This window comes from Mustela lutreola, chromosome 4 (assembly GCF_030435805.1).
Source record: "Mustela lutreola isolate mMusLut2 chromosome 4, mMusLut2.pri, whole genome shotgun sequence".
Classification (NCBI taxonomy): Eukaryota; Metazoa; Chordata; class Mammalia; order Carnivora; family Mustelidae; genus Mustela; species Mustela lutreola.
Genome location: NC_081293.1, coordinates 97,689,975 through 97,714,265, shown reverse-complemented (window position 1 = coordinate 97,714,265; position 24,291 = coordinate 97,689,975). Strand labels below are relative to the sequence as shown.

The 24,291-nt window shown below is 40.9% G+C and overlaps 1 protein-coding gene across 3 annotated transcripts in view; it reads right to left on the bottom strand.

Moving 5' to 3' along the window:
* Nucleotides 1-1,151: 1,151 nt before the first annotated feature.
* Nucleotides 1,152-24,291, bottom strand: part of SUGCT (succinyl-CoA:glutarate-CoA transferase) — an 811,293-nt gene continuing 788,153 nt past the window's right edge. The window contains exon 14 of one of the 3 annotated variants that reach the window (XM_059170572.1): nucleotides 1,152-1,635. In XM_059170572.1, the coding sequence (XP_059026555.1) occupies nucleotides 1,631-1,635 (5 nt within the window). In that variant the 3' untranslated portion in view covers nucleotides 1,152-1,630. Of the gene's footprint in view, nucleotides 1,636-5,990; nucleotides 7,422-24,291 lie in introns of those variants that run through there. The other 2 variants (XM_059170564.1, XM_059170578.1) reach the window with 2 other exon arrangements.

Sequence of the window (24,291 nt, the reverse complement as noted above, 5' to 3'; positions counted from 1 at the left end):
TCTCTTAGGATCCTTGTTTAGTTTTAGATCATTTGCTTCTGATGTGTTTATCCCTCACCCCTTTGAAGATTATAAAAGTTCAGGGACCATAGCTTTAGGGACCTGATTCCAGGGTAGTATCATGGTAATAACAGCAGCTATCACTCAGTCCCACTGAATATGGTAGATTGGAGGATATGTTCTTCAGGAGCACCTGTCAGTCCCTCTCAGGCATGCTTTTTAAGTGAGTTGGTACATTTAAGTTTCCTACCTAGAACAGTGCTTTACAAGCCATGCTTACTAAATGTTACTAGCATCAAATTTAACCCCAGACACAGAGCCCATGAACAGATCTGCCCGCATTTCTAAACAATTGCTGGTATGTATCCTAAGAGAGAAAAAAGAATGCAATAAGAGTTCTTATTTAACAGGGATGAATATAATAAATCTGCTTCCGTTTTGTACAGGAAATTAAAGATACATCTGACGAGTGGCTGAGTCTTCTTCCTTTCTCAACTGGGCCTATTCTAGATCTGAGTGCTCATGCTGCTGAGTTAATAAACCTTCCCCCAGAAGTGCACTATGCAGATACCCACCATACTCACCTCATGTCACTGGGGTCACAAGAGAGTAGCTGTACAAAGCATTGTGCTTCCATTCCTGTCATCTCTCCATGGTTTTGTCACTGAGTTCAGCTAATTGAGCACTGCCTCGGCTTGCACACTGAGCCCACATCCCTTCACTTACATTCTCCCAGAAAGTAAAGTTGGAGAGCCAGATACCATGTTTGAGATTCAGAAGATGGGAAACATGGACCCAGAAGTGGAAGCCCCAGTGATTGGGTATTCCAACTCTGTCATGTTTTTAAGAATGGGACACTAGTTTGCTCTTATCTCAGACCTTTCCCATTGCACTGTTCAGCAAATCAAGCTGAGAAGATTCTAATCACTGGGCACTGTTTCCAGAGGTGACCTATGGGGGTCATTGAACTTCTCTTCTGCCCTCTAGTCTATGTGGATGCTACTGCAAGCATGTCTGGCTGTATATATGAGCAATACTAGCTGGGGAAATATACCTCTTTCTTCTACTCCCAGAAATAGTGATTCTTTAACAGTCTCCCCAAAATGAATGCTACAAATTTCTTGACCCCCTCCAAAGGAAGAACACAATAATGTTCATTAATAGTATATTTCAAAGCTTCTGTCAAGAACAGCCAGGGAGTTCTTAGCAAAAATCTGAAAACATAAATCCAAGACCCTCAGGGTGAATGTGTGTTACACGTTGCCATGTCTCACACCAAGAGAGGCTGTGGAGATCTGAGTTTTTCCTTGGGAGTCACAAAGGGGTAAAGGGGCAGAAAGAAAGATATTTTCCAATGGCAGTTTCACGTTACTTTCTCTCACCATCTCAGATGTGTATTCTGAAGCTCAGTGTCTTGATTCATGGTGAGTACGTGTGCAGCTCTGGGCAGGAGGAAAGGGTGCAGGTAATGGGATGAGGAGCAGGAAAACATTGTTGTTCCCATCTGTGTGGTCAGAAGCCAAAGAAACCAACTTGAGTTGAACAGACTGTCAAGTGGTTAATTTGCAAAGAAAAAGAAAGGGCAAGGGAGGTGGTGGGAGGGTGGAGGAGCGATATGTCAAAGTGTTCTTCATCCTGTTGAAAGAAGAAAGCAAAGTTTGCGGTGAGGATCCACTCACCCAGTTTAACAGATGGCAAAACCAAGGTAAGGAAGAAGGCAGCATTCCCCTTGACTAAAATGCCAAGGTACAAACTACTCATCACCAACCGAGGACTGAGCAAGCCCACTGTTTCTAAGAAAGAGCAAGAAACAAAGGCTAAAGCCTAGTTGCTAGAAGAGAATCACTGACTGTCATGCCCTCCCTCCCCTTCCTCTGCTGAAGGCTCACTAACTACAACAGTAGGATTCTGACTATCACAAAGGCTGAACTCTGCTCTATATTATATTTTATTTATTTTAGTTTTTTCTCAGGACTGAGGACAGGGGACAGAGGGTTAGTAAGCCTGAGGGCTTGCTCACAGCCCAGAGTAGCATTTGGATTTCTCTTTCATTTCCTTTCCTTAGTTTCAGGGGAAAAAAGGGGACAGCCAGTTATTTGAGAGCCGCCCCCACCAGAGATTAATTCAGAATTGCTATTGGAGGTAAAGTCATGGCCAGAATTATCACAAGTTTACCTTCCAAATTACTGAGCTAGTCCTATTTTTATGAAGGTCAGTTGCAGGTTTGGGGATATAGGTTTGTGTAACAGGGATCTAGAACTGCGCAGAAAGAGGGAGAAAGGATATTATTACTGGTGGGAAGGAAAGGAAGGACTGGAGCTTCAAATAATGAGAAAAAAGCAAGGTAGGAAAGGTGGGGGCAGGAGGGAAGGAAGAAAGAAAAAAATAGAGTTACAAGGTATTAATTGATCACTTTGAAAGTAGTAATTTTTCTGTCACTTCGGACACTCAAATAAAGGCAGAACAGCCTCTGTATTAGTCTCCTACTGGTGCTATAACAAAATATCACACATTTAGTGGCTTCAAACGACACAAATGTATTGCATGGTGGTTCTAGAGATCAGAAATCCAACATGAGTCAAAAACCAGTCTCACTGGGCTAAGGATCAAGTAGGGGTGTGTTCCTCCTGGAAGCTCGAAGGTAAAGTCCCTTTTTCTTGCCCTTTTTCATCTTCTAGAATATACCTACACTCCTTCATTAATTTCCATTTCAAATCCAGCAACAGTTTTTGAAGTCTTTTTTACATCACATCTCTCTGACATTGACTCTTTTCCACATTGGAAGGACCCCTGTGATTACACAGAGCCCGCCAGGATAATCTAAGATAAGCTTCCCATTTCAAGGTCAGCTGATTAACAACCTTTATTCTCTCTTGCCGGGGACAGTGATGTAACACAGGTTCTGGGAATTAGGAAGCAGGTATCTTTGGTGGGCCATTATACTACTTACCACAGCCTCTCATTAGGAATGTTGCAAAGAGACAGGAGACTGGGCAGGCCATTTAATGTTAAGGTCTTAAGGAATAGGGGGAAAGAGCTATTTCTTGAGAAAAATTTTAAGGTGGATAAAGTCTGTTTCCCAGGTAGTGTTTGAGCTCCTTTTAGAGCTCACCTTCCCTGTTGGTGTCTACAGGCCAGGCTGGGTTCAGACTGCTATGGGTTCACCAGGGTCTCTAGAACAAATGCAACCTTGGGTTTGTCTTACCTGGGCATGCTTTCTCTTTTCATTTTCTGCTAACCCAATTGTCATATTTCAACTTTCATTTTTTTTCAAAACTCTGCCTTTTTTGTGCTTCCCTCCCCAATATGTGGAATAAATATGAGGGTGAAGTATTTGCGTTCATTTTTCAATAATACTTCTAGAGTGATGCTGAAAGACTTGTTTTTGGGTGTTGGGGGATATGTGTCTTTTGGAGTTGCTTATAGCCCACTAACCCCACCACATAAATGTGTCCTGCACATAGACAGCCTGGTTTAAAAGTTCATGGTCATTTGTGTTCAGAAGATAGCTTAGTATGTCTATATAGAGAAACTATTTAAGTATCTTATGAGAGTAACAATTTATAAAACATTCAACTCTGGTGTTGCTATACTATAATTGTAAGAAGGAACACAACTTTGTCCTGATATCTGGGAAAACTTCAACACACCAATAGGAGAGCCTCATGTGATGTGTTTTTTTTGTTTTTCTTAACTGTTGTTTGGAATGGAAGTATGTATTTTTTTTTTAATTTCTTTTCAGTGTAACAGTATTCATTGTTTTTGCACCACACTCAGTGCTCCATGCAATCCGTGCCCTCTCTAATACCCACCACCTGGTTCCCCCAACCTCCCACCCCCCCGCCCCTTCAAACCCTTCAGATTGTTCTTCAGAGTCCTTAGTCTCTCATGGTTCACTTCCCCTTCCAATTTCCCTCAACCCCCTTCTCCTCCCCATCTCCCCTTGTCCTCCATGCTATTTGTTATGCTCCACAAATAAGTGAAACCATATGATAATTGACTCTCTGCTTGACTTATTTCACTCAGCATAATCTCTTCCAGCCCTGTCCATGTTGCTACAAAAGTTGGGTATTCATCCTTTCTGATGGAGGCGTAATACTCCACAGTGTATATGGACCACATATGTATTTTTTTTTAACTTTTTCATCTTCCCTATCAAATGATGACTATATCTGTCCTAGTACCTCAAAATAAAGAAGGAAAAGATATGAGCTTGGTATTCTGGCCTCATAAGGATCATTGATACTACAGTGTTCAAGGTGAACAACAATTTTTTTAAGACCCACTATGTCTTAAGAATCTCATCAATTATAAGGGCTGACTCCCATAGCAGATAGTCTCCCATAAATAGAGGCAAATATAAGAAGAATCTCATAATCTTAGGAACAAGATTTGAATATGAACAGCCCAGGGTCAGGGTATGGAGGGTGAGTCATGTGCCTTTTTTCCCACTCATCTCCTTTGCCAGTTGAGAATCCATGGTGAGCAGACAGAGGAGAGGTAGATCTAGACAGTCTGTCCATCTCCGGGCTGGCATTCTTTCTCAGAGTCCTGAGGATGAAGGCAGCATTAAACCATATGGGAGAGTGATAGGCAAGACATACATCTACAAAGCTTTTTAAGCAGACAGCATGTTACTGTCATTGGATGAAAGAGATAGAGGTGAAATATCAAATTTTGGTGACCCAGAAGTAGAGTGAATTTCCCTGAAAAAGGCTGAAAACAGGGGTCACGAAGTCTTCATGCAAAACTCCCCAGTAGGGGGCTACATGGGTAAGGTAGCCTAATGACCTCATATGAAATAGCCCATGAGACCTGCTGTCCTTTTAAAATCAAGATTGTACTTCAAACTCCTAGTAGATGGATCAAAGACATAGGACTAGTTCAAGTAGCTGGACTAGTCACACACTAGTCACGCATACTTGGTCAATGTTCATTTCTCTTCTTCTAGAGAAGCGTTCAGAATATCAGAGTGCATGCTGGAAAATACCATTTCCAGCATTTAACCAGGTTAACCAGAAAATCATGGCATCAAAATGTTTCAGGACAAAATCAAGAGAAGGAAGACTCTTTGCTTGTGGACACACCCTCAGTTCCATAATGATTAACCCACTAAGTTTCAAAGAATTTTCTAAGTCAACCTCAGACACAAACCTGCCAGAAGGCAGGCCTTGACACACTCTGAACTTGAGCATATGGTCTCTTAGTGGTGTGCTCAGCTGTGGGAATGTGTAAGAAAATAGGCCCTGATAATTAAAACAGCACATTTGTTTATAAGCATAACTTGATCTGGGCATATTGCTAGCAATTTTAGTCAGTGGATTGTTTCTTTCAGGACTAATTATCGATCTGAACGTGAAATTTAATTCTAAATTATTTCTCTCACTAAATTAGGAGAGTAAATGCTTTCTTTTGGGTGTTGAATAGGTTCAAAGTTCTCTTGGGTCATTCTGAATTGTGTAGGTGGAAATCTGGATATAGGATCACACTGGAGACAGTCACCAGTGGTAACTCTTTTTCAGTCTTGAAGGATTTCAAGGTTTTAAAGGCACTTTGTGACCGTGAATGATCAGTATCCTCCCACACAAGGCTACCCAGATATTTAGGGTTATTGCTCACTAATCAAGTAATCTGCATTTAAAGATATCTACTTGGACTTGTAGGAGGAATGATGAATCTGGTTTTCAAGATCATGTGACTTTGCCAATACTCTGTCATCTCGCCTTTTGCCATTTTCATCCCTGATTGTATAGACATGGAGGAATTTCATTTAGATGCCTGACCTGAAGCAAATGTCTCCAATTGTGTATCTAGCCATTGGGGGGAAAGCACTGCAGAAGGTTTTACCCTTGTGGGATGAAAGTCTAACTCGTGGAATCACAGCAGGAGTGCTTCAGAATTAAATGTCCCCAAAGAGCAAAGCAGGGGGGACAATAGCTCTTCCAAGAATTAGTAGGCATTCTTCTAAAAAGTCCCATGAGAGCTTGTGAGAAGACACGTCTCCTATTTATTTGCAATCCTTGATTCTAGAAATATATGGGGCTCACAGCATGGACACATGGCTCAAATCATCCCCATCAAAAAAGAACACTAAAGGAAAACCAGCTCTAAATCACAGTTTGAAAGATAGACACCTCTAACTGAAGTTTCAATTGCCACGTGGTAGGTCATGAGACAACTACAAACTGTGTGCCTAATGGTTATGACTTCAGATCACGTTGGGATATTGATCAGGAGGTCACGTGAAGCCTTGGTCTATACCTGGGCTTGGGGGACTGGCAGCCTGAACGACAGTTTATCCTGGAACATAGAGTCAAATCAGTTGCCACCTTCTGGACAGAAAACATTTTCCAGGCTTTAAGTTCCCTGATGAATACCTTAATATTTAAATGCAAATACTTAATACTAAGGCATGATATATTCTCCGGTGAGTGCTCAGATTACAAGGGAATGGTTTCCTTTCATTCTCCTATTATTTAAACATTATTCAATGCCTAGATGGTCATTTGACACTCATTTAAAAACCTATTGCATTTGTACTTGGCTCAAATTAAGGTGCTGATTAAAGAACTGCTCTTCACCCCCTAATGCAGATAGATCCATGCACCTCAACATACAACGATGGAAATTGATTTTCTGCCACATATCATAAAATAATCAGGGAAATACAACATAAAGCAAATATTTACCCCCATGGGGAAAATGAAGCTCAGTTTTCCTAATGGACATCAGCAAAATCCATGGTTTAAATTACAGATTAACAAAGGACTCATGAGCTCAAAATTAAGTTATTCTGTTTAAAATCAATCACTGAAACTGTCATTCTGCTTATTGCTTGACTTACTAACAAAGGTTTAAATGAAGACTTTATGTGCAAGTAGAGAACATCAAGAGATCTGCTCTTTTTCAGACCTGCGTGGGCTGGAGGGGCAAACATTTAGGCTATTAATGTAATTAGAATGAGGAATGTATTTTTCCAGGAAAAAAAAAATCTTTCCAAAAAAAAAAAATTCCACAAATCCACAATTAATCTATTATCTGCGGTGGGGGAGAGAACAGTAAGGAGTAGTAGGTGGGGTACAAAAGCCCTAGATGCACTGATACCAGAGGCATTCTGGAAGCTCAAGACAGGAAATCTGGAATTACTCTAACTTTTCTTTGCAGAGGCAGGCACCAGAACTGGAGAAAAGGGTCCAGAAAGACGACTGCCTTCGCTAGTGAAGTATATTCTGATTGTGGTCTTAAGAGCATTTTCAGTCATTCGGCTTCGTGTTGGGTCACCACTCCAGCACCGAGCAGCTCCCCAATGGCCCTGTCATCATATCCAAGGACCTCCTTCAGGATGTGCGTGGTGTGCTGCCCAAGCAGGGGAGGCGGCCTGGCCTCTGACATCTGGAACTTACTGTATCTCACAGCTGGGCCTGTCAAAAAGAGAGGAAAGCAGGAAGCCTGTTAATGACTAACCTTAGGAAAATCATTACCCAAGCAGCCTGGGGTGTTTTCAATGAATGCCAAAAATATCACTGCCAGTTACAAAATGGTGGCACATTTTGGAAATGAATCTATTTTTACATGATATTCTCTTGACTCGGACTCATCCAGCTGTGCAGTGGTCATCTGACCTGCCCATGTGGGGATGGGGCGTGGGGGACATGTATGTGCCTGGTGTATGCCAGTCCCACGCAGAAGTGGCCAGTACTGTCACCAAGACTCTCTGAGGTTGTTCACTCAACTGGGTTGACTCTCTGCATCCAAAAGAACAAGGACCACAGGTACACATTGTCTCTCTCTGAAGCTGGAAATCTGACCCCAGGTGAAGGTAATCCAGACATTTATTATTCAGTGTCTCCTAACTGTAAGGTTTACTTCAGCAGGCTGCAGATCAACTAAACCACCACCAGACCCCGTTGAAGCCTTTTGGTGGCAGAAGAGGTATTGGGTGTGAGTTTCCCTGTCAGAGATCTGGGTTTGCAGGTGCCATGCAAGGAGGAGGGGGTATTTATTGGCAGCTGTTTGCAGAGCACTGAGCCACTGTACATGGGGTAACTCAAACACGCTCTCCACAACTACTGGAAATGGATTTTATGATCCTCATACTTCCCTGTATGGACTCGAAAGCCCCAAAAGCTCAAGTTTTGCTCAAGGTCACATGGCAAATAGCTACTAGCACCGGGACTCCAGTCCACATTCAATGGCACAGTCTGGCACTGAGGGCCATGCACTCTGTATAAGCTCAGGAACCTGCTCTTCCTTTCCCACCCTTCCACAGAGAAGCTGGCCAGACCCTGGGGAGCACAGTGTTTCAGTAGATTTTTACCTTTGCTGCCTCACTCAATAAATGATATTAATGTTGGCTGTTCTTCACCTCTCATTTGATTAGGCTTCGGGAAAACAAATGATATAGTCACCAGAAGACTACAAAACAGTGCATTTCTATGTCATAAAAATGCTTCCAGCCTGCTCTGGATTTGGGGTGCAAAGTGCATGTAGGTAACACAAGGTGAGTGAGGAGAGCAGCAAATGTGCTTCAAGCTCTTCAGAGAATCCCATTAATAAAAGGGTAATGTGGTTGAAGCCACTGTTGGTGATAGAGAGAGAGGACAGACCTCCCCAGACCATCAAGCCACATTTTTGTGTGACATACATCATCCAGTACAGACAAATGGTAACTTTCAACAGATGGTCAAATGCTTGCATCTTTCTTCTCCTTGCCCCCCCCCTTTTTTTTACTGTTTTTTAAATCATTTTTTATTTACTTATTTAATTTCTTTTCAGTGTTCCAGAATTCAATGTTTAGGCACCACACCCAGTGCTCCATGCAATACGTGCCCTCCATAATACCCACCACCAGGTTCACCCAACCTCCCATCCGCCATTCCTCCAAAACCCTCAGATTGTTTTTCAGAGTCCACAGTCTCTCGTGGTTTGTCTCCCCCTCCAAATTCCCCCAACTCACTTTTCCTCTCCATCTCCCCATGTCCTCCATGGTATTCCTTACGCTCCACAAGTAAGTGAAACCATATGATAACTGACTCTCTCTGCTTGACTTATTTCACTCAGCATAATCTCTTCCAGTCCTGTCCATGTTGCTACAGAAGTTGGGTATTCATCGTTTCTGATGGAGGAATAGTACTCCATAGTATATATGGACCACATCTTCTTTATCCATTCATCCATTGAAGGGCATCTTGCTTCTTTCCAGTTTGGCAACTATGGCCATTGCTGCTATAAACATTGGTATACGGATGGTCCTTCTTTTCACTACATCTGTATCTTTGGGGTAAATATCCAGTAGCGCAATTGCAGGATCACAGGGAAGCTCTATTTTCAATTTCTTAAGGAATCTCCACACTGTTTTCCAAAGTGGCTGCACCAACTTGCATTCCCACCAACAGTGTAAGAGGATTCCCCTTTCTCCAAACCCTCTCCAACACATGTTGTTTACTGTTTTGTTAATTTTGGCCATTCTAACTGGTGTAAGGTGGTATCTCAATGTGGTTTTGATTTGAATCTCCCTAATGGCTAGTGATTATGAACATTTTTTCATGTGTCTATTAGCCATTTGTATGTCTTCATTGGAGAAGTGTTTGTTCCTGTCTTCTACCCATTTTTTGACATGATTATCTGTTTTGTGTGTGTGGAGTTTGAGGAGTTCTTTATAGATCTTGGATATCAGCCCTTAGTCTCTATTGTCATTTGTGAATATCTTCTCCCATTCCATGGGTTACCTGTTTGTTTTGTTGGCTGTTTCCTTTTCTGTGCAGAAGTTTTCAATCTTGATGAAGTCCCCAAAATTCATTTTCACTTTTGTTTCCTTTGCCTTTGGAGACATATCTTTTTTTTTTTTTTTTTTTTTTTTTTTTTTTTTTTTTTTTTAAGATTTTATTTATTTATTTGACAGAGAGAGATCACAAGTAGACAGAGAGGCAGGCAGAGAGAGAGAGAGAGGAGGAAGCAGGCTCCCCGCTGAGCAAAGAGCCCGATGTGGGGCTCGATCCCAGGACCCTGAGATCACGACCTGAGCCGAAGGCAGCGGCTTAACCCACTGAGCCACCCAGGCGCCCCTTTGGAGACATATCTTAAAAGAAGTTGCTGTGGCCGATATCGAAGAAGTTACTGCCTATGTTCTCCTCTAAAATTCTGATGGATTCCTGTATCACATTGAGGTCTTTTACCCATTTTGAGTTTATTTTTGTTTATGGTGTAAGAAAATGGTCAAGTTTCATTCTTCTACACATAGCTGTCCAAATTTCCCAGCACCCTATATTGAAGAGACTGTCTTTTTTCCACTGTATATTATTTCCTGCTTTGTCAAAGATTATTTGATCATAGTTATGGGTCCATATCTGGGCTCTCTACTCTGTTCCACTGGTCTATGTGTTTGTTTTTATGCCAGTACCATGCTGTCTTGGTAATCACAGCTTTGTCGTAAAGCTTGAAATCAGGCAATGTGATGCCTCCAGTTTTGTTTTTCTTTTTCAACATTTCTTTAGCAATTCGGGGTCTCTTCTGATTCCATACAAATTTTAGGATTGTTTGCTTCAGCTCTTTGAAAAATGCCAGTGTCTTAAATTTTATTTTTTACTGAAGTAGAGTAGACACATGATGTTACATTAGGTTCAGGCATACAACACGTGATTTAAATAGTTTACCCATTACGCTGTGCTTGCCACAAGTGTAGCCAACATCTGTCACCACACACACATGTACCACTGACTACATTTCCAATACCCCCTGACTCGTTCACTCCATAACCAGAAGCCCATACAACTCACTGCCCTTCACCCATCTTGCCCATCTTCTCCCTTCCCTCTGGCAACCACCAGTCTGTTCTCTGTATTTATGAGTCTGTCTCTGCTTTTTATTTGTTTATTCATTTGTTTCATTTTAGAATCTGCATGGAAGCTCACACTTCCTCCTAAAGGCTCCAGTATAAATTGTTTCCTCACTGATCAGTCTCTTGTCAGTCAAGGGTCAAGGGGAGGCAGGATCCATAACATTCATGAAAAGTCTGATAATGTTTTGGGGATGTGATCCTTATTCACTGCTCTCCAAGTCTGTTCCAATTTTGACATTAATTAAAACAGTTTTAACCTAAAACGTGTTTTTCAAAAGAAGGATGCCACTGAATGAATCAATGTCATGTGACTTCTTCCTACCTGAATGACCTGGAGTGAGACTCCCAAGTGGAAAGAGTCACTTGACTACACCAAGAATCTGGGCTGGACAATGCAGCTGGGAAACTGCGGGTGGTCCCAGCATGGCAGCTGCCATTTTGTCAGAACTTAAGAGTGCGCCAGTCAGTGAGTCATCATGTCTGAGAAACCCTCACAACAGATCTGGACTGACAGTGGAGGCCAAGGAGGCTTCGGGTACAAGGGTTAGCGTGAAGGTTCAGGTTAGGGAATGAGAATAACCTGCCCAACATCACACAGTAGGAAGTAAGAATCAGTTGCCAAGTTTGTTGGGTGCAAGAGCGTAGGTTTATAAACAAATAATAATTTTTGAGATGAAGTCCACATGACAGAAAATGAACCATTTAAAGGTGAACAGGGGCACCTGGTGGCTCAGTGGGTTAAAGTTTCTGCCTTCATCTCAGGTCATGATCTCAGGGTCCTGGGATTGAGCCCCACATCAGGCTCTCTGCTCTGCAGGGAGCCTGCTTCCCCCCCGCCCCTCTCTGCCTGCCTCTCTGCCTACTTGGTATCTCTGTCTGTCAAATAAATAAATAACATCTTTAAAAGTGAACAATTCAGTGGCATTTCATAGTCTCTATGCTGTGCAATTACCACCTCTTTGTAAGAGTTGGGAGACATTTCCATTACTCCAAAGTCAGACTCTCTATCCCTCTATCAGTCTCCCTCAACTCAGCCCTCCCGTGAACTGTTGGCAACAACCACGAACTTCCTTTCTGTCTCTGGCTTCATCTATTCTGGATGTTGCATATAAATGGAATCATACTTATGTGACCTTCTGTGTCTGGCTTCTTTGACATAGCATAATATTTGAGATCCATCCACCTAGCAGCATGGATCAGTACTAAGAACCTGGACTTTGAGCCTCCATGCAGTGACGGTAAGAGGGAATCTTCGGGTACAACCACACTACTTGTGTTACTCCCACTAAACACTATACTATCATGGTACCTTCTAGATCTACCCCGAAGACTCTGCTACCAGTCCAGATGAGAGGTATTTAACATTATGTGCAAAAAAGTCCCATTTTTTCATAAAGATTTTATTTATCCATTTGTCAGAGAAAGAGAAAGAGCATAAGCAGGGGGAACGATAGACAGAGGGACAAGCAAGCTCCCTAATGAGCAGGGAGCCCGATGAAAGACTCAATTCCAGGACTCCAGGATCATGACCTGAGCCAAAGGTAGACCCTTAACTGACTGAGTCACCTAGGTCTCTCACAAAAATGTCTTAATTCAGAATGGTATTACTAACTACCATTTATTAGAATGGTATTATTAAAGAACTAGGATGGTATTGTTTGTTTTTTAGACTTGCTAACATTAAGGCACTTGGAAAAATACTGTATATTTGGAAAGTTTATGTTTCCTTAAACAATTGTATGTTACTAAGAAAGCCATATCACAGTTTAATAAATTGCATATACTTTCCCATAAGCCCCTTTAGAAACCAGGTATTTTGTATATGGTTGAGTTCAGAAAGATTCTGAAGTTGGGGTTCATTCATGTAATTTAAGATCAAAGTATGGTGTATATACATGTATTATACTTGAAATTTTCAAATTGTAATTTTTACACATTTTAAAAAATTTTTTCAATTTATTTATTTTCAGAAAAACAGTATTCATTATTTTTTCACCACACCCAGTGCTCCATGCAATCTGTGCCCTCTATAATACCCACCACCTGGTACCCCAACCTCCCACAAGCCTGCCACTTTAAACCTCTCAGATTGTTTTTCAGAGTCCATAGTCTCTCATGATTCACCTCCCCTTACATTTTACCCCACCTCCCTTCTCCTCTCTAACACTCCTTGTCCTCCATGATATTTGTTATGCTCCACAAATAAGTGAAACCATATGATAATTGACTCTCTCTGCTTGACTTATTTCACTCAGCATAATCTCTTCCAGTCCCGTCCATGTTGCTACAAAAGTTGGGTATTCATCCTTTCTGATGGAGGCATAATACTCCATAGTGTATATGGAACACATCTTCCTTATCCATTCGTCCGTTGAAGGGCATCTTGGTTCTTTCCATAGTTTGGCGACTGTGGCCATTGCTGCTATAAACATTGGGGTACAGATGGCCCTTCTTTTCATGACATCTGTATCTTTGGGGTAAATACCCAGGAGTGCAATGGGTCATAGGGAAGTTCTATTTTTAATTTCTTGAGGAATCTCCACACTGTTCTCCAAAGAGGCTGCACCAACTTGCATTCCCACCAACAGTGGAAGAGGGTTCCCCTTTCACAACATTTTCTCCAACACATGTTGTTTCTTGTTTTGTTAATTTTGGCCATTCTAACTGGTGTAAGGTGATATCTCAATGTGGTTTTAATTTGAATCTCCCTGAGGGCTAATGATGATGAACATTTTTTCATGTGTCTGATAGCCATTTGTATGTCTTGATGGGAGAAGTGTCTGTTCATATCTTCTTCCCATTTTTTGATACGTTTGCCTGTTTTGTGTGTGTTGAGTTTGAGGAGTTCATTATAGATCCTGGATATCAACCTTTTGTCTGTACTGTCATTTGCAAATATCTTCTCCCATTCCGTGGGTTGCCTTTTTGTTTTTTTGATTGTTTCCTTTGCTGTGCTTTTGATTTTGATGAAGTCCCAAAAGTTTATTTTCGCTTTTGTTTCCTTTGCCTTTGGAGACATATCTTGAAAGAAGTTGCTGTGGCTGATATCGGAGAGATTACTCCCTATGTTCTCCTCTAGGATTCTGATGGATTCCTGTCTCACGTTGAGGTCTTTTATCCATTTTGAGTTGATCTTTGTGTACGGTGTAAGAGAATGGTCGAGTTTCATTCTTCTACATATAACTGTCCAGTTTTCCCAGCATCATTTATTGAAGAGACTGTCTTTTTTCCACTGTATATTTTTTCCTGTTTTGTCGAAGATTAATTGACCATAGAGTTGAGGGTCCATATCTGGGCTCTCTACTCTGTTCCACTGGTCTATGTGTCTGTTTTTATGCCAGTACCATGCTGTCTTGGTGATCACAGCTTTGTAATAAAGCTTGAAATCAGGTAACGTGATGCCCCCAGTTTTGTTTTTGTTTTTCAACATTTCCTTAGCGATTCGGGGTCTCTTCTGATTCCATAAAAATTTTAGGATTATTTGCTCCGGCTCTTTGAAGAATACCGGTGGAATTTTGATTGGAATGGCATTAAAAGTATATATTGCTCTAGGCAGTATAGATGTTTTTTAAAATATTATTTTGCCATGTGGGTTATTAATCCACAAAATAAAATAAGTATAAATTTATAGTTAAAATAAACAAAATTTATAGTCTCTTATATATATACATGCAATGGGACAAATAAAGGTGAAACCCAGATTCCAGAGAAAGCTAAGTTCTCATGAGTCCACTGAAATCTCCTGTTCTTGCACTCCTGTGCAATAATCCTACATACCAGGGACATCCCTCCCAGTGGAGGCTTTGCACACAAGGAATAAAGGCCTTTTAAAATGCATTTGACTCAAGAAGTACAAAATGTTTGACATAATTATTTACATCTAAGGTCCAGAAAGAATGAATAATTTGATCTTCCATTAAAAAAAGATGAGCAGATAAGTCACATGTTCTTAAATTACTTTTTGGCAAGTAACATCTATGTTCACATATGCTTTCAAACACTTGCAAGCTGTGTGATCTTGAGAATTCTTAAAGTCCCTGAGCCTCAGTCTATACATTTCTAAGACAAGGTTGACAATGCCTACTAAGGGTTGGTTTGAGCATCTGAGTAATATAATATGGATGATATTTAATATCAGCAATTATCAAAGAAATACATATGAAGATAATAATAAGGTACAATTTTGTTTATAAAATTATCAAATCTTGTGGCTATTTTGGTTTGTTTTTAAGAGGTCAGTGACAGGTAGGAGTGCAAGTTGGTATTGTCCTCCTGGCAGGAATTTTGTCAACTAAATATGAAGAGTTTTAAAAGTGTTCCCACACTTGAATGGAGAAATTGGGTTGATGGGGGGAGGGGGGCTGGAAGAAGGGGGGTGGGGTTATGGACATTGGGGAGGGTATGTGCTATTGTGAGTGCTGCAAAGTGTGTAAACCTGGTGATTCACATACCTGTACCCCAGGGGATAAAAATATATTATATAGTTTATAAAAAAATTAAAAATTAAAAAAAATGTTCTTCAATGGCTTTACAAATTCCATAGGCAAGGATCTATACAAATTTCAAAATAGGCTCAATACTCTTAACACCTATCTGCTTCCCACAGAGCTTTCTAACTTCTAGGTTGTAAGGGTTCTTTGTGTATTATTCTGTACATTGAAAAAAAAAAAAAAACTTTAAGTTCCCAAAGTTACTTTGTTAGGAATAGGTGTTTACCAACACATTCCTTCATATACTGTGCCCATAGGTCTATCTCCTACCCCTACCTTCCAGATGAAAAGGTCACATAGCTGCCATATTGAAAAAATATTTGGAAAATATGTCCAACACTTAAGAACTGGTTATATAAATTACAGTGCATTTAAATGAAGGCAACCTGTATGTACAGTAATTTCAAGCTGTATTTTGGGTGGCTTTGAACACAAACCACTCTTTCCTGAAATGCCACATACATAAAAACTTAGGAACTAACAAATATAAAACTTTATGAGTGAAGAGAATGGGTGGTAGTATCACTAATAAATGAGATATTTCAACAAACTTAAGAATGACATGGACAGGATAATGCCGATATGTTAAAAGAGGTAGAGGAAGATGAAGCCCAGAATATTCTACAAGGTGACTGAAAGGAAGGGGATGCTAATAGTCCATTTCACCCCCAAGAGGTTCTGACCTTAAAATCAGCTATTATGAGAAGAACAGGTCTTAGAAGAGAAGTAGGACAGAAAGCAGAGAGATTGTGTCAGTTTAGAATAACTTACTAGTTTGTACTAGCAACTAGAAGAAAAATGAAGCTCGCTTTCAATTTTCTTTATGAAAATGGTATTAAGCCTACAATTGTATATCCACACAAATGATTAATCAAATATGAAGACATTTTCAAACTTTCAAAGATTAAGTAAGTTTACCAAGTAAGTTACTTGATGTTAAATCCAGTAAAACATGGGAGTAAATAATAGGATAAAATTTTGGTACATGGTGGGAACCAACCAGGGAGTGCAGGGAAGGAAGACCTCAGGATCATAACTCAGAACTGGAGAGTCAATAAGGTAGAAATGGAAAAGGAATGGAAACTCTAGAAAAAAAAAAGAAAATCTGTGTTTAAAAAAAAATGAAGATCCAAATATGAGGCAAATTATAACGTGGCAAGATCTTAAGTGATTGATGGAATATAAACAAAAAACTCCAATTGATTTGATGCCAAGATCATTCGAGTAGGGCATATTACTTGTTTGTCTTCTATAACAGAACTAAGTATGGTGTATTACATCATCTGTTTAGTTGTCTGTATCTCCTATGAGGGCAAGAAAATGGCAATTGTGTTTGATCATGTGCCCTCTATGCTTTTCACTGTGCTACAAAATGAAGATAATGGCAGCGATCCTTTCTTAAAGATCTATAATGAGTGTAGATTGTGTTTTTTATTTGCATTATCTCATTGGACTTTCCAACTTATAAAATAGACACCATTGTAACTCTCTTCCCCCTCCTTTTTTTTAAAGAGAGAGAGAGAGCACACATGGGTGAGACGGGTTGGGGAAGGAGAAGGAGTGGGAGAGAAAATCGTAATCTGGCTCCATGCCCAGCATAGAGCCCAATGTGGGGCTTGATCTACAAGTCTGAGATCATGACCTGAGCTAAAATCAAGAATGGGAGGCTTAACAGACTGAGCCACCCAGCCTCCCCCACAGAGCATAATAACTCTCATTTTATGGATCAGAAAACTGAGATTCTCTATTTTTTAATCCCCCCGCCAATTACTTTTTCATTCAAAGGTAAAAACAAAGAATTTAAAAAGTTTTAAATTTTAAAAAAACTCTGTAGGTCACAGGTAAACTCTTTACTTGTAAGGGATGATTCATTAAGTTGTTTAAAAGATTCCAAATACTTGTGTTAGGTATCATAGCAGGTTCTGAAGGGGAAGCCTCCATGATTATCTAGTTCACTGCAATCCCTTAAGGTAAGAAAGAGGCAAGAGAACTGAGGTGCTAGAATGTCTTTCCAGCTGACTTCCCCCTCAAAGGAGGGAGTCCATTCCACAATTGAGCTAGTTATTGACAAAAACACACTATCCTTAAAGTATGTTAAAAAGTAGTCAACCATTGATTATGAGAATAGAGCTGTTTAAACATTTGATATATTTTAAAGCTAATAGACTTTACTGCCCAGCAATTACAAGTATCCAAACAGGTATTTTCTATGCAGCTTATTGTGAGGTGATCAGTGTTAAATATCAGTTTTCATCATGTCTCTGTTCATGTCTTCTTGACCTTCTTCATTTTTCCTTCCAACTGCATGCTTTGAGGTAAGAAAAAAGTTTAACGATGAGAGTTATGGACTTGAGCATTCATCTGCATCTACCTATACTCCCACTGCGCACAGTTGTGCTCCTAGTGGTTTTATCACAGCCATCCCCTGAGCAGTTTCTGGAAAACATCAGAACGACCTTCATTCATCTTCACCTCAAAGGCTCTGTTGCACCTGGAAGAGCCCAGCAACTGGCCCGCAGATGCAGCCGCTGGGAGGTGCTTCATGCAGCCTCCTCCTTCAACAGCCGCATTGAAAAGAAAGCACAGCTTCTTCCACCAGGCATTTTAACTGAGGTCCTTTAAAGGGTTAGTTGGTTTGTCTAAGGTTATCCAGCTAAAAAAATGCTAGCACTAGGACAAGGTCTCCTGTACATCAGGTTCCATGGTCCATGGTCCATGCTCTGTCATTTCACATAAATTTGTTGAACTAAAGATTGCTAACAGTTAAGGATTGTTGAATAAATACCATTTATTCATTTTAATTAATTAATTTAGCCACTAATTAACTCAACATATAATTTTTTAACATCTATCCCTGTGCCAGGATCTTGGTTCTATGACCTAGATATGTATTAGCCAACATCCCTAGTCCCTACTCTGGTGGAATTTATATGATTTGGGAGACACACCATAAACAAGTCAATGCATAAATAGTTAAAAATGTTATAGAAATTATAAAATTATTTAAAATCTAGCTGGAAAGAGGAGAACATCATGGGCAGAGTGGGGAGAGGCCAGGGTCCCAGGAAAGGACTGTTCTAGATGACATGCGTTATAAGGGCAAACTGATTAGATGATCCCTAGGCTGAGTCCTAAACTAATCTCTCCATACCACTAGTGGAGGAAAGAAGATTGCAGGCAGCATGAACAGGTTTGCTTTCAAGAAACTCAAAAAAGATCCAATGTGGCTAGAACAGAATTTAGTAGAAGTGAGGTTCTAAATGCAGTTGGAGGGAGCGACAGAGTAGAGCATGCACAGGAATTTAGAAGTTATGGTAGTGATGGGGCACCTGGGTGGCTGAGCTGTTTAAGGGTCTGATTCCTGGTTTCAGCTCACGTCATCTCAGGGTGAGGTCAGCACACAGCATGAGATCTACTTGAGATTTTCTCTATTTCTCTTGCTCTCCTTCTGTCACCCCCCAAGTTGGGCTTGCTCTCTCTCTCTCTCTTTCTCAAATAAATAAGTAAAATCTTTTTTTAAAGTTACAGTAGTGAAGTTGGATCTTATTCTGGGTTCCATGGAGTTTTGAGAGCAGTAAGCACACACTCCCATTGCTCGGCAGAGAATGAGGCTGTTCAAGGCTGCTGTAGGTAGATCAAAAATGTGGTGGTGGCCCGGACTAGGATTGGTGCCTGGAGAGTTTAAGAAACGTGGATATGTTTGAGAGCTATGCTGTTGATAGAATGACAGAATTTGCTGATGGATTACATGGACCAGGGTAGCTGTGAAAGGAAAGAAAAGGATCAAAGGAGAAACCTGTGTTTCTGGGTTGAAAACTGGTGGGGCCATTTGCCACATAGGAAGACTGAATGAATTGTACATGGACAGGTTTTGGTGAAAGCAGAAGTCAAATTCTCTTTTGGACATGCTGTTTGAGGTGCCTATGAGACATCCAAGGACAGAGGGCATGTGGGCCTTTAGATATGCAAGTCTGGAATTCAGGGACAATGTTGGGCCAGGATATACAAATGTAGAAGTCACTTACCATCTGAACTTCCATATTCCTAAACACTGTATTTTCATGGCAACTGTATTTATTCCAACATCCTTGATGCTGAAGATTTTTGCTTAAATATTGTATTCACTTATTTGAGAGAGAACAAAAATGAAAAAGAGCATGGGATGGGGTGGGGGGGGGCAAAGGGAGAGGGAGAAGCAGACACCCTGCTAAGCAGGGAGCTCCATTTGGGGCTCAATCCCAGGACCCTCAGATCATGACCTGAGTGGAGGGCAGAGGCTTAACCAACTGAGCCACCCAGATGCCCTGATGCTGAGGATTTAAAGCAGTTGTTTAGGCAGTCTTCTCTCTACTATCTAAGCTCTGGATCAATATCTACTGTGTCAAAATGTTTTGTATTCACAGGAAGAAAAATAAATGAATAAGAAGTTGATCTCCATAGCTGGTAATCTTGGAGATAAATGCATTCCTTTAAAAGAGATTCCATATCCTTGGCCTTAACCAGACAAATTCCCATTGGCTTGCCAGCTGAAAATAGGGCATTTTTTATTTTATTTAAAAATTTTAAAAAAGATTTTATTTACTCATTTGTCAGAGAGAGAAAGCACAAGCAGGGGAAGCAGCAGGCAGGAGAAGCAGGCTTCCCACTGAGCAGGGAGCCCGATGCGAGACCATCAGAGGACTCTGGGATCATGACCTGAGCTGAAGGCAGAAGCAAATGACTGAGCCATCCAGGCACCCCAGACATTTTTATTTTGGAAAAAACCATGAACATTGTGTCCGCAGAAAGGGGCACAGGGAGGGAAACTGGGCCATAGCCACTAAGGGATAAACTAAGGTGGGGAAGTCTTTCTTCTACTTTAATAAAGTCAATCAAACTAGAAAACACTGAAACATGTGCCCACATAGCAATTCACTTGTTACCAAATCCAGAACTGCAGGCGCTGTCCTTTTGAAAAAACCACCTAGTCTAACAACTAGTGGTCAAGGCCCTGCGTATCCTCATGCCCCTTGCCAGGAAGAGCGCAGGTGGCATAGCTTCTAGGTTTACCCACCTCTAACTGAAGACCGTGTGTGAAATGCCCACGGAATCCCCTGGTTCCCTCAGGGATAGATAGTCTATAGGATTCTAGAAAAATTCTAGGATTCTTGTGCTTCAACTTCTGTGTATGCCCATTCCTGAGAGGCAGAATTGATAAACTGCATAAAAATCGAGAGTTCAAGATCTGGCGGAGTCCTATCACAGTCAAAGGCAGGTAAGAAGCAGTCCTATCACAGTCTATAACTCATACATGGGAACATCTGAAATTAGGACTTAGTGAGCCCTTGTTGTAAACCAGGCCCGGGGCTGAGTGCTTTCTGGTTGTTACCTAATTCAGTCCTCACAATGACCTTAGGCACTTTTAAAATAGTCATTAATGCATTTTACTCCATTATCACAGAAGAGCAGCATGGAACTCCTAGAGGTTATGAAATGCGTGTAAGGACATACAACAGATGTCCATATAGATGTGCTAACTTCGTAGCTACTGGGTTTGAGAAACAATACATCAAGGTAATTAAGAGTGTGGGTTCTGGAACCAGAGCGTGCGGCTTCCCATCCCAGCTCTACCCCCTTGAGTCTTCAATAAATCTACCAGAGCCTCAGTCTCTTTCTCTGTAAAATAGGAATGATAATGGCATCTACCCTATCAGGTTGTGAGGACTTAGGAGAAAATTCTTGGAAAAGTACCAAGCACACAGTGAGCACTTAATACATACCAGCTGCCACCATTTTCTTTCCTTCTGCTGTGGTGCTTGCCTTCGCAACTTAGATTCCTTGGCAGAGCCCGAGGCATCTGCCAATTTCAGACATGGGTCTCCCAGGACCCTGACAGCTTAGCTACATTTCAGATTCATGACAGCAAGTTGGGGATCAAAGTTTTAACTTTTATTTTATTATATTTTATTTATTAATTTAAGAGAGAGAGAGCACAAGCAAGGGGAGAGGCAGAGTGAGTGGGGAGAAGCAGACTCCCCGCTGAGTTGGGAACCCGACGTGGGGCTTGAATCCAGGACCTGGGATAGTGACGTGAACTGAAGGCAGATCCTTAACCATCTGAGCCATCCAGGTGCCCCCAAAGTTTTAACTTATAAAAATCCCTCACAGTCAAGGATACAAGTATTTAAAAGAAAAGGAAAAGGAAGAAAGGAATCAACCATTTCTTAAGCACATATTACATAATGAGTACTTTCCAAGTGTTTATTTTGTTCATTCCCTAATACAACCTTTGGAAATAGGTATTTTCCCCTCTTCCTACAAATAGCAAAAGGCAGGCTAAGGGAGGTTAGATTACTCAAGTCACACATCTGATAAGTATACATTTACTGTTTGTTTGGGTTTTTTAAGATTTTATTTATTTATTTGACAGACAGAGATCACAAGTAGGCAGAGAATCAGGCATAGAGAGGGGGGAAGAAGGCTCCCCACTGAGCGGAGAGCACAATGCGGGACTCAATCCCAGGACCCTGGGATCATGACCTGAGCCAAAGGTAGAGGCTTTAACCCACTGAGCCACCCAGGCACCCCTACACTTACTGTTTTCAAAAGCATCAGAACCAAAAAAAAAAAGCATCAGAACCTATACCAGAGATGAATATTATACTCCCTTAGATTTTAGATTTTAACAAGTTTGAAAACATGGAACTTATTTTAGTTATTTAACAAATACTATGTGCTAGGCACTATTTTATGGGATTTAGACATTTGATTCCTTCAGCTCCTAAGATAATGCCAGAATCTACAATTATCATTACAGTTTTATAAATGGGGAAACTGAGAGGCATAGGAGGGAAGTCACTTGCTCAGGGTCACAGAGTTAGTTAGAAGAGCCAGGATTCATACGCAGTCTCACTCCAAACCCCCAGTCTTTGCCAATGGGCTAAACTGTTTCCCAGGGAAAAGGGAAAGAGCAAAAGAAGAGGGGATTTTTTTTTCTTAAGATTTTATTTATTTATTTGAGAGAGAGAGGGAACCCAAGAGCACAAGCAAAAGGGAGGGGCAGAGGCAGAGGGAGAAGCAGATTCCCCTCTGGGCAGGGAGCCCGATGCAGGGCTCGATCCCAGGACCCCAGGATCATGACCTGAGCAGAAGGCAGAAGCTTACCCAACTGAGCCACAGAGACGCCCAAGTAGAGGAGATTGTCTAAGTTTGAAACCAAACTCAGAGGTCTTGGAGTAGAACATGCAAAGAACAACTTTATATTTCATCTTCTGACCAGTCTGTTGTCTCCATCTTTCTAGATTACAGTCCTACCAGATAACTTATGCAATATGTGTTCATTACTGCCTCATCTTTTTAAATCCATTTGTTATATACCACTTATTTCCTTGTAGAAATCCCTGGGATCACAGCAGCATCAGTACATTCCCAATTTCCCAGGTTCCTGAGTTAGGCAATGTACTCCAAAGCTTTCCCCTCTACCCACCCCAAAAGGAACGAAGCCTTCCTTGTGCTCCCTGTGGAAAGTTATCTGGTTCAAGGCACTGGGAGGGTCAGTTCCTGGTGTGCCAGAGAATTCCTCAGACAAGCCCTGTAGTGTTTTCCATCTGTGGTTTGAGGCCCTTCAGTAACAAGACCCTGACTATTTTGTCTCATCTCCTTTTAGAAAACTTCCATGATTCTCTTAGGCTAAAAAGGGAATCTACCCAATCTATGCAAACATCCCAAGCTCTTCTAACTATATACAGCATTCATGCTACATTTCTATAATCCAGACCAACTTAATAATGTAAACAGTTGCAGGAAACAGAGGTAGCCAAAAACATGTGGGAAACCATAATGAATATTCAAGTAATGGGAACATAATATCACATCATCATGAGGGAAGGGACCTAAACAGTCCTTTTTTCCAGAACTCCATGCACCTCCCGTCTTGATGATGCATTCGTAAAGCAATGAGACAATCCATTGCTCAACCTCACAGCAAACTGGCAAATGATCAACACTTAGGGTTAAATTAACTAACATAGCTGGCCCATCTGATCAGAATGGGAGCAAGAATGAAGAAAATTAAAACTAAGTATGTGGATCTTTTCTTTTCTCGTCTTAATGCCTGATACGGGTGTCAACTTTTGAAAATACCAAGAATACTTAAAAGCAAACATCTGTTTTATAATATATGAAATGCTATATCAAACATTTTTATTTTGACTTCTTTGGCCCATCACTAAGATACATGCTGTAGATACCACTTAATCTTCAAGGCTTAGTAGTGTAATAAGAAGCCAAACTTCATTTTGCTGAAAATAATGATAGCTCCAGTACCAAGTTATTTCACAATTTCCCCTCCAGTGCTTGAACTCATCATCATAACAATAACAATATTTTTTATATGGCGCCTCTCAGCCATAGCATCCAAGGCGCCGAATGGAGCCACACAGTTAGAACACATTAAGCCCATTAGATGTGAGATAAAAACAGATAAAGCTATTTAAACTTGCATGGGCAGTGGGAAAAAGCCACAGAGAGTCAAAAATGGCTTTGGACCTCTTTAATAGAAGAACTCAATCTGGGGCCCTGCTTTTGTGGTTAGGCATCCCAGAAACTCAAGGCAAACATGTGGTATGTACCACCAGCTTGGAAGGATCACCCTGGTTTCTTCCAGAATTTACAGGCACTATTTCTCATTACTGCCGCAACACATCTTAATTCATTATTCTGTGACTCAATAAAGAAGTCCTTAAGAGCCACTACCTGGAAGGTAAAAGGATATTTTCAATAATGTCTATGGCCCTGTGGTAGTTATCAGTGTGGTCCCTTCGATTTCCAGGTCTCACCATCCCAGAGCACACTGATGTTGGATGAGGTCACCTGACTGTGAACAGAAGGACTAGTTTGCCACCTCCAGGCCAGAACACTCAATCGCTGATTTAAGACCCTCTACGTCTCTCTGATGGAGTGACCTGGCAGTGTGAAATGGTGACT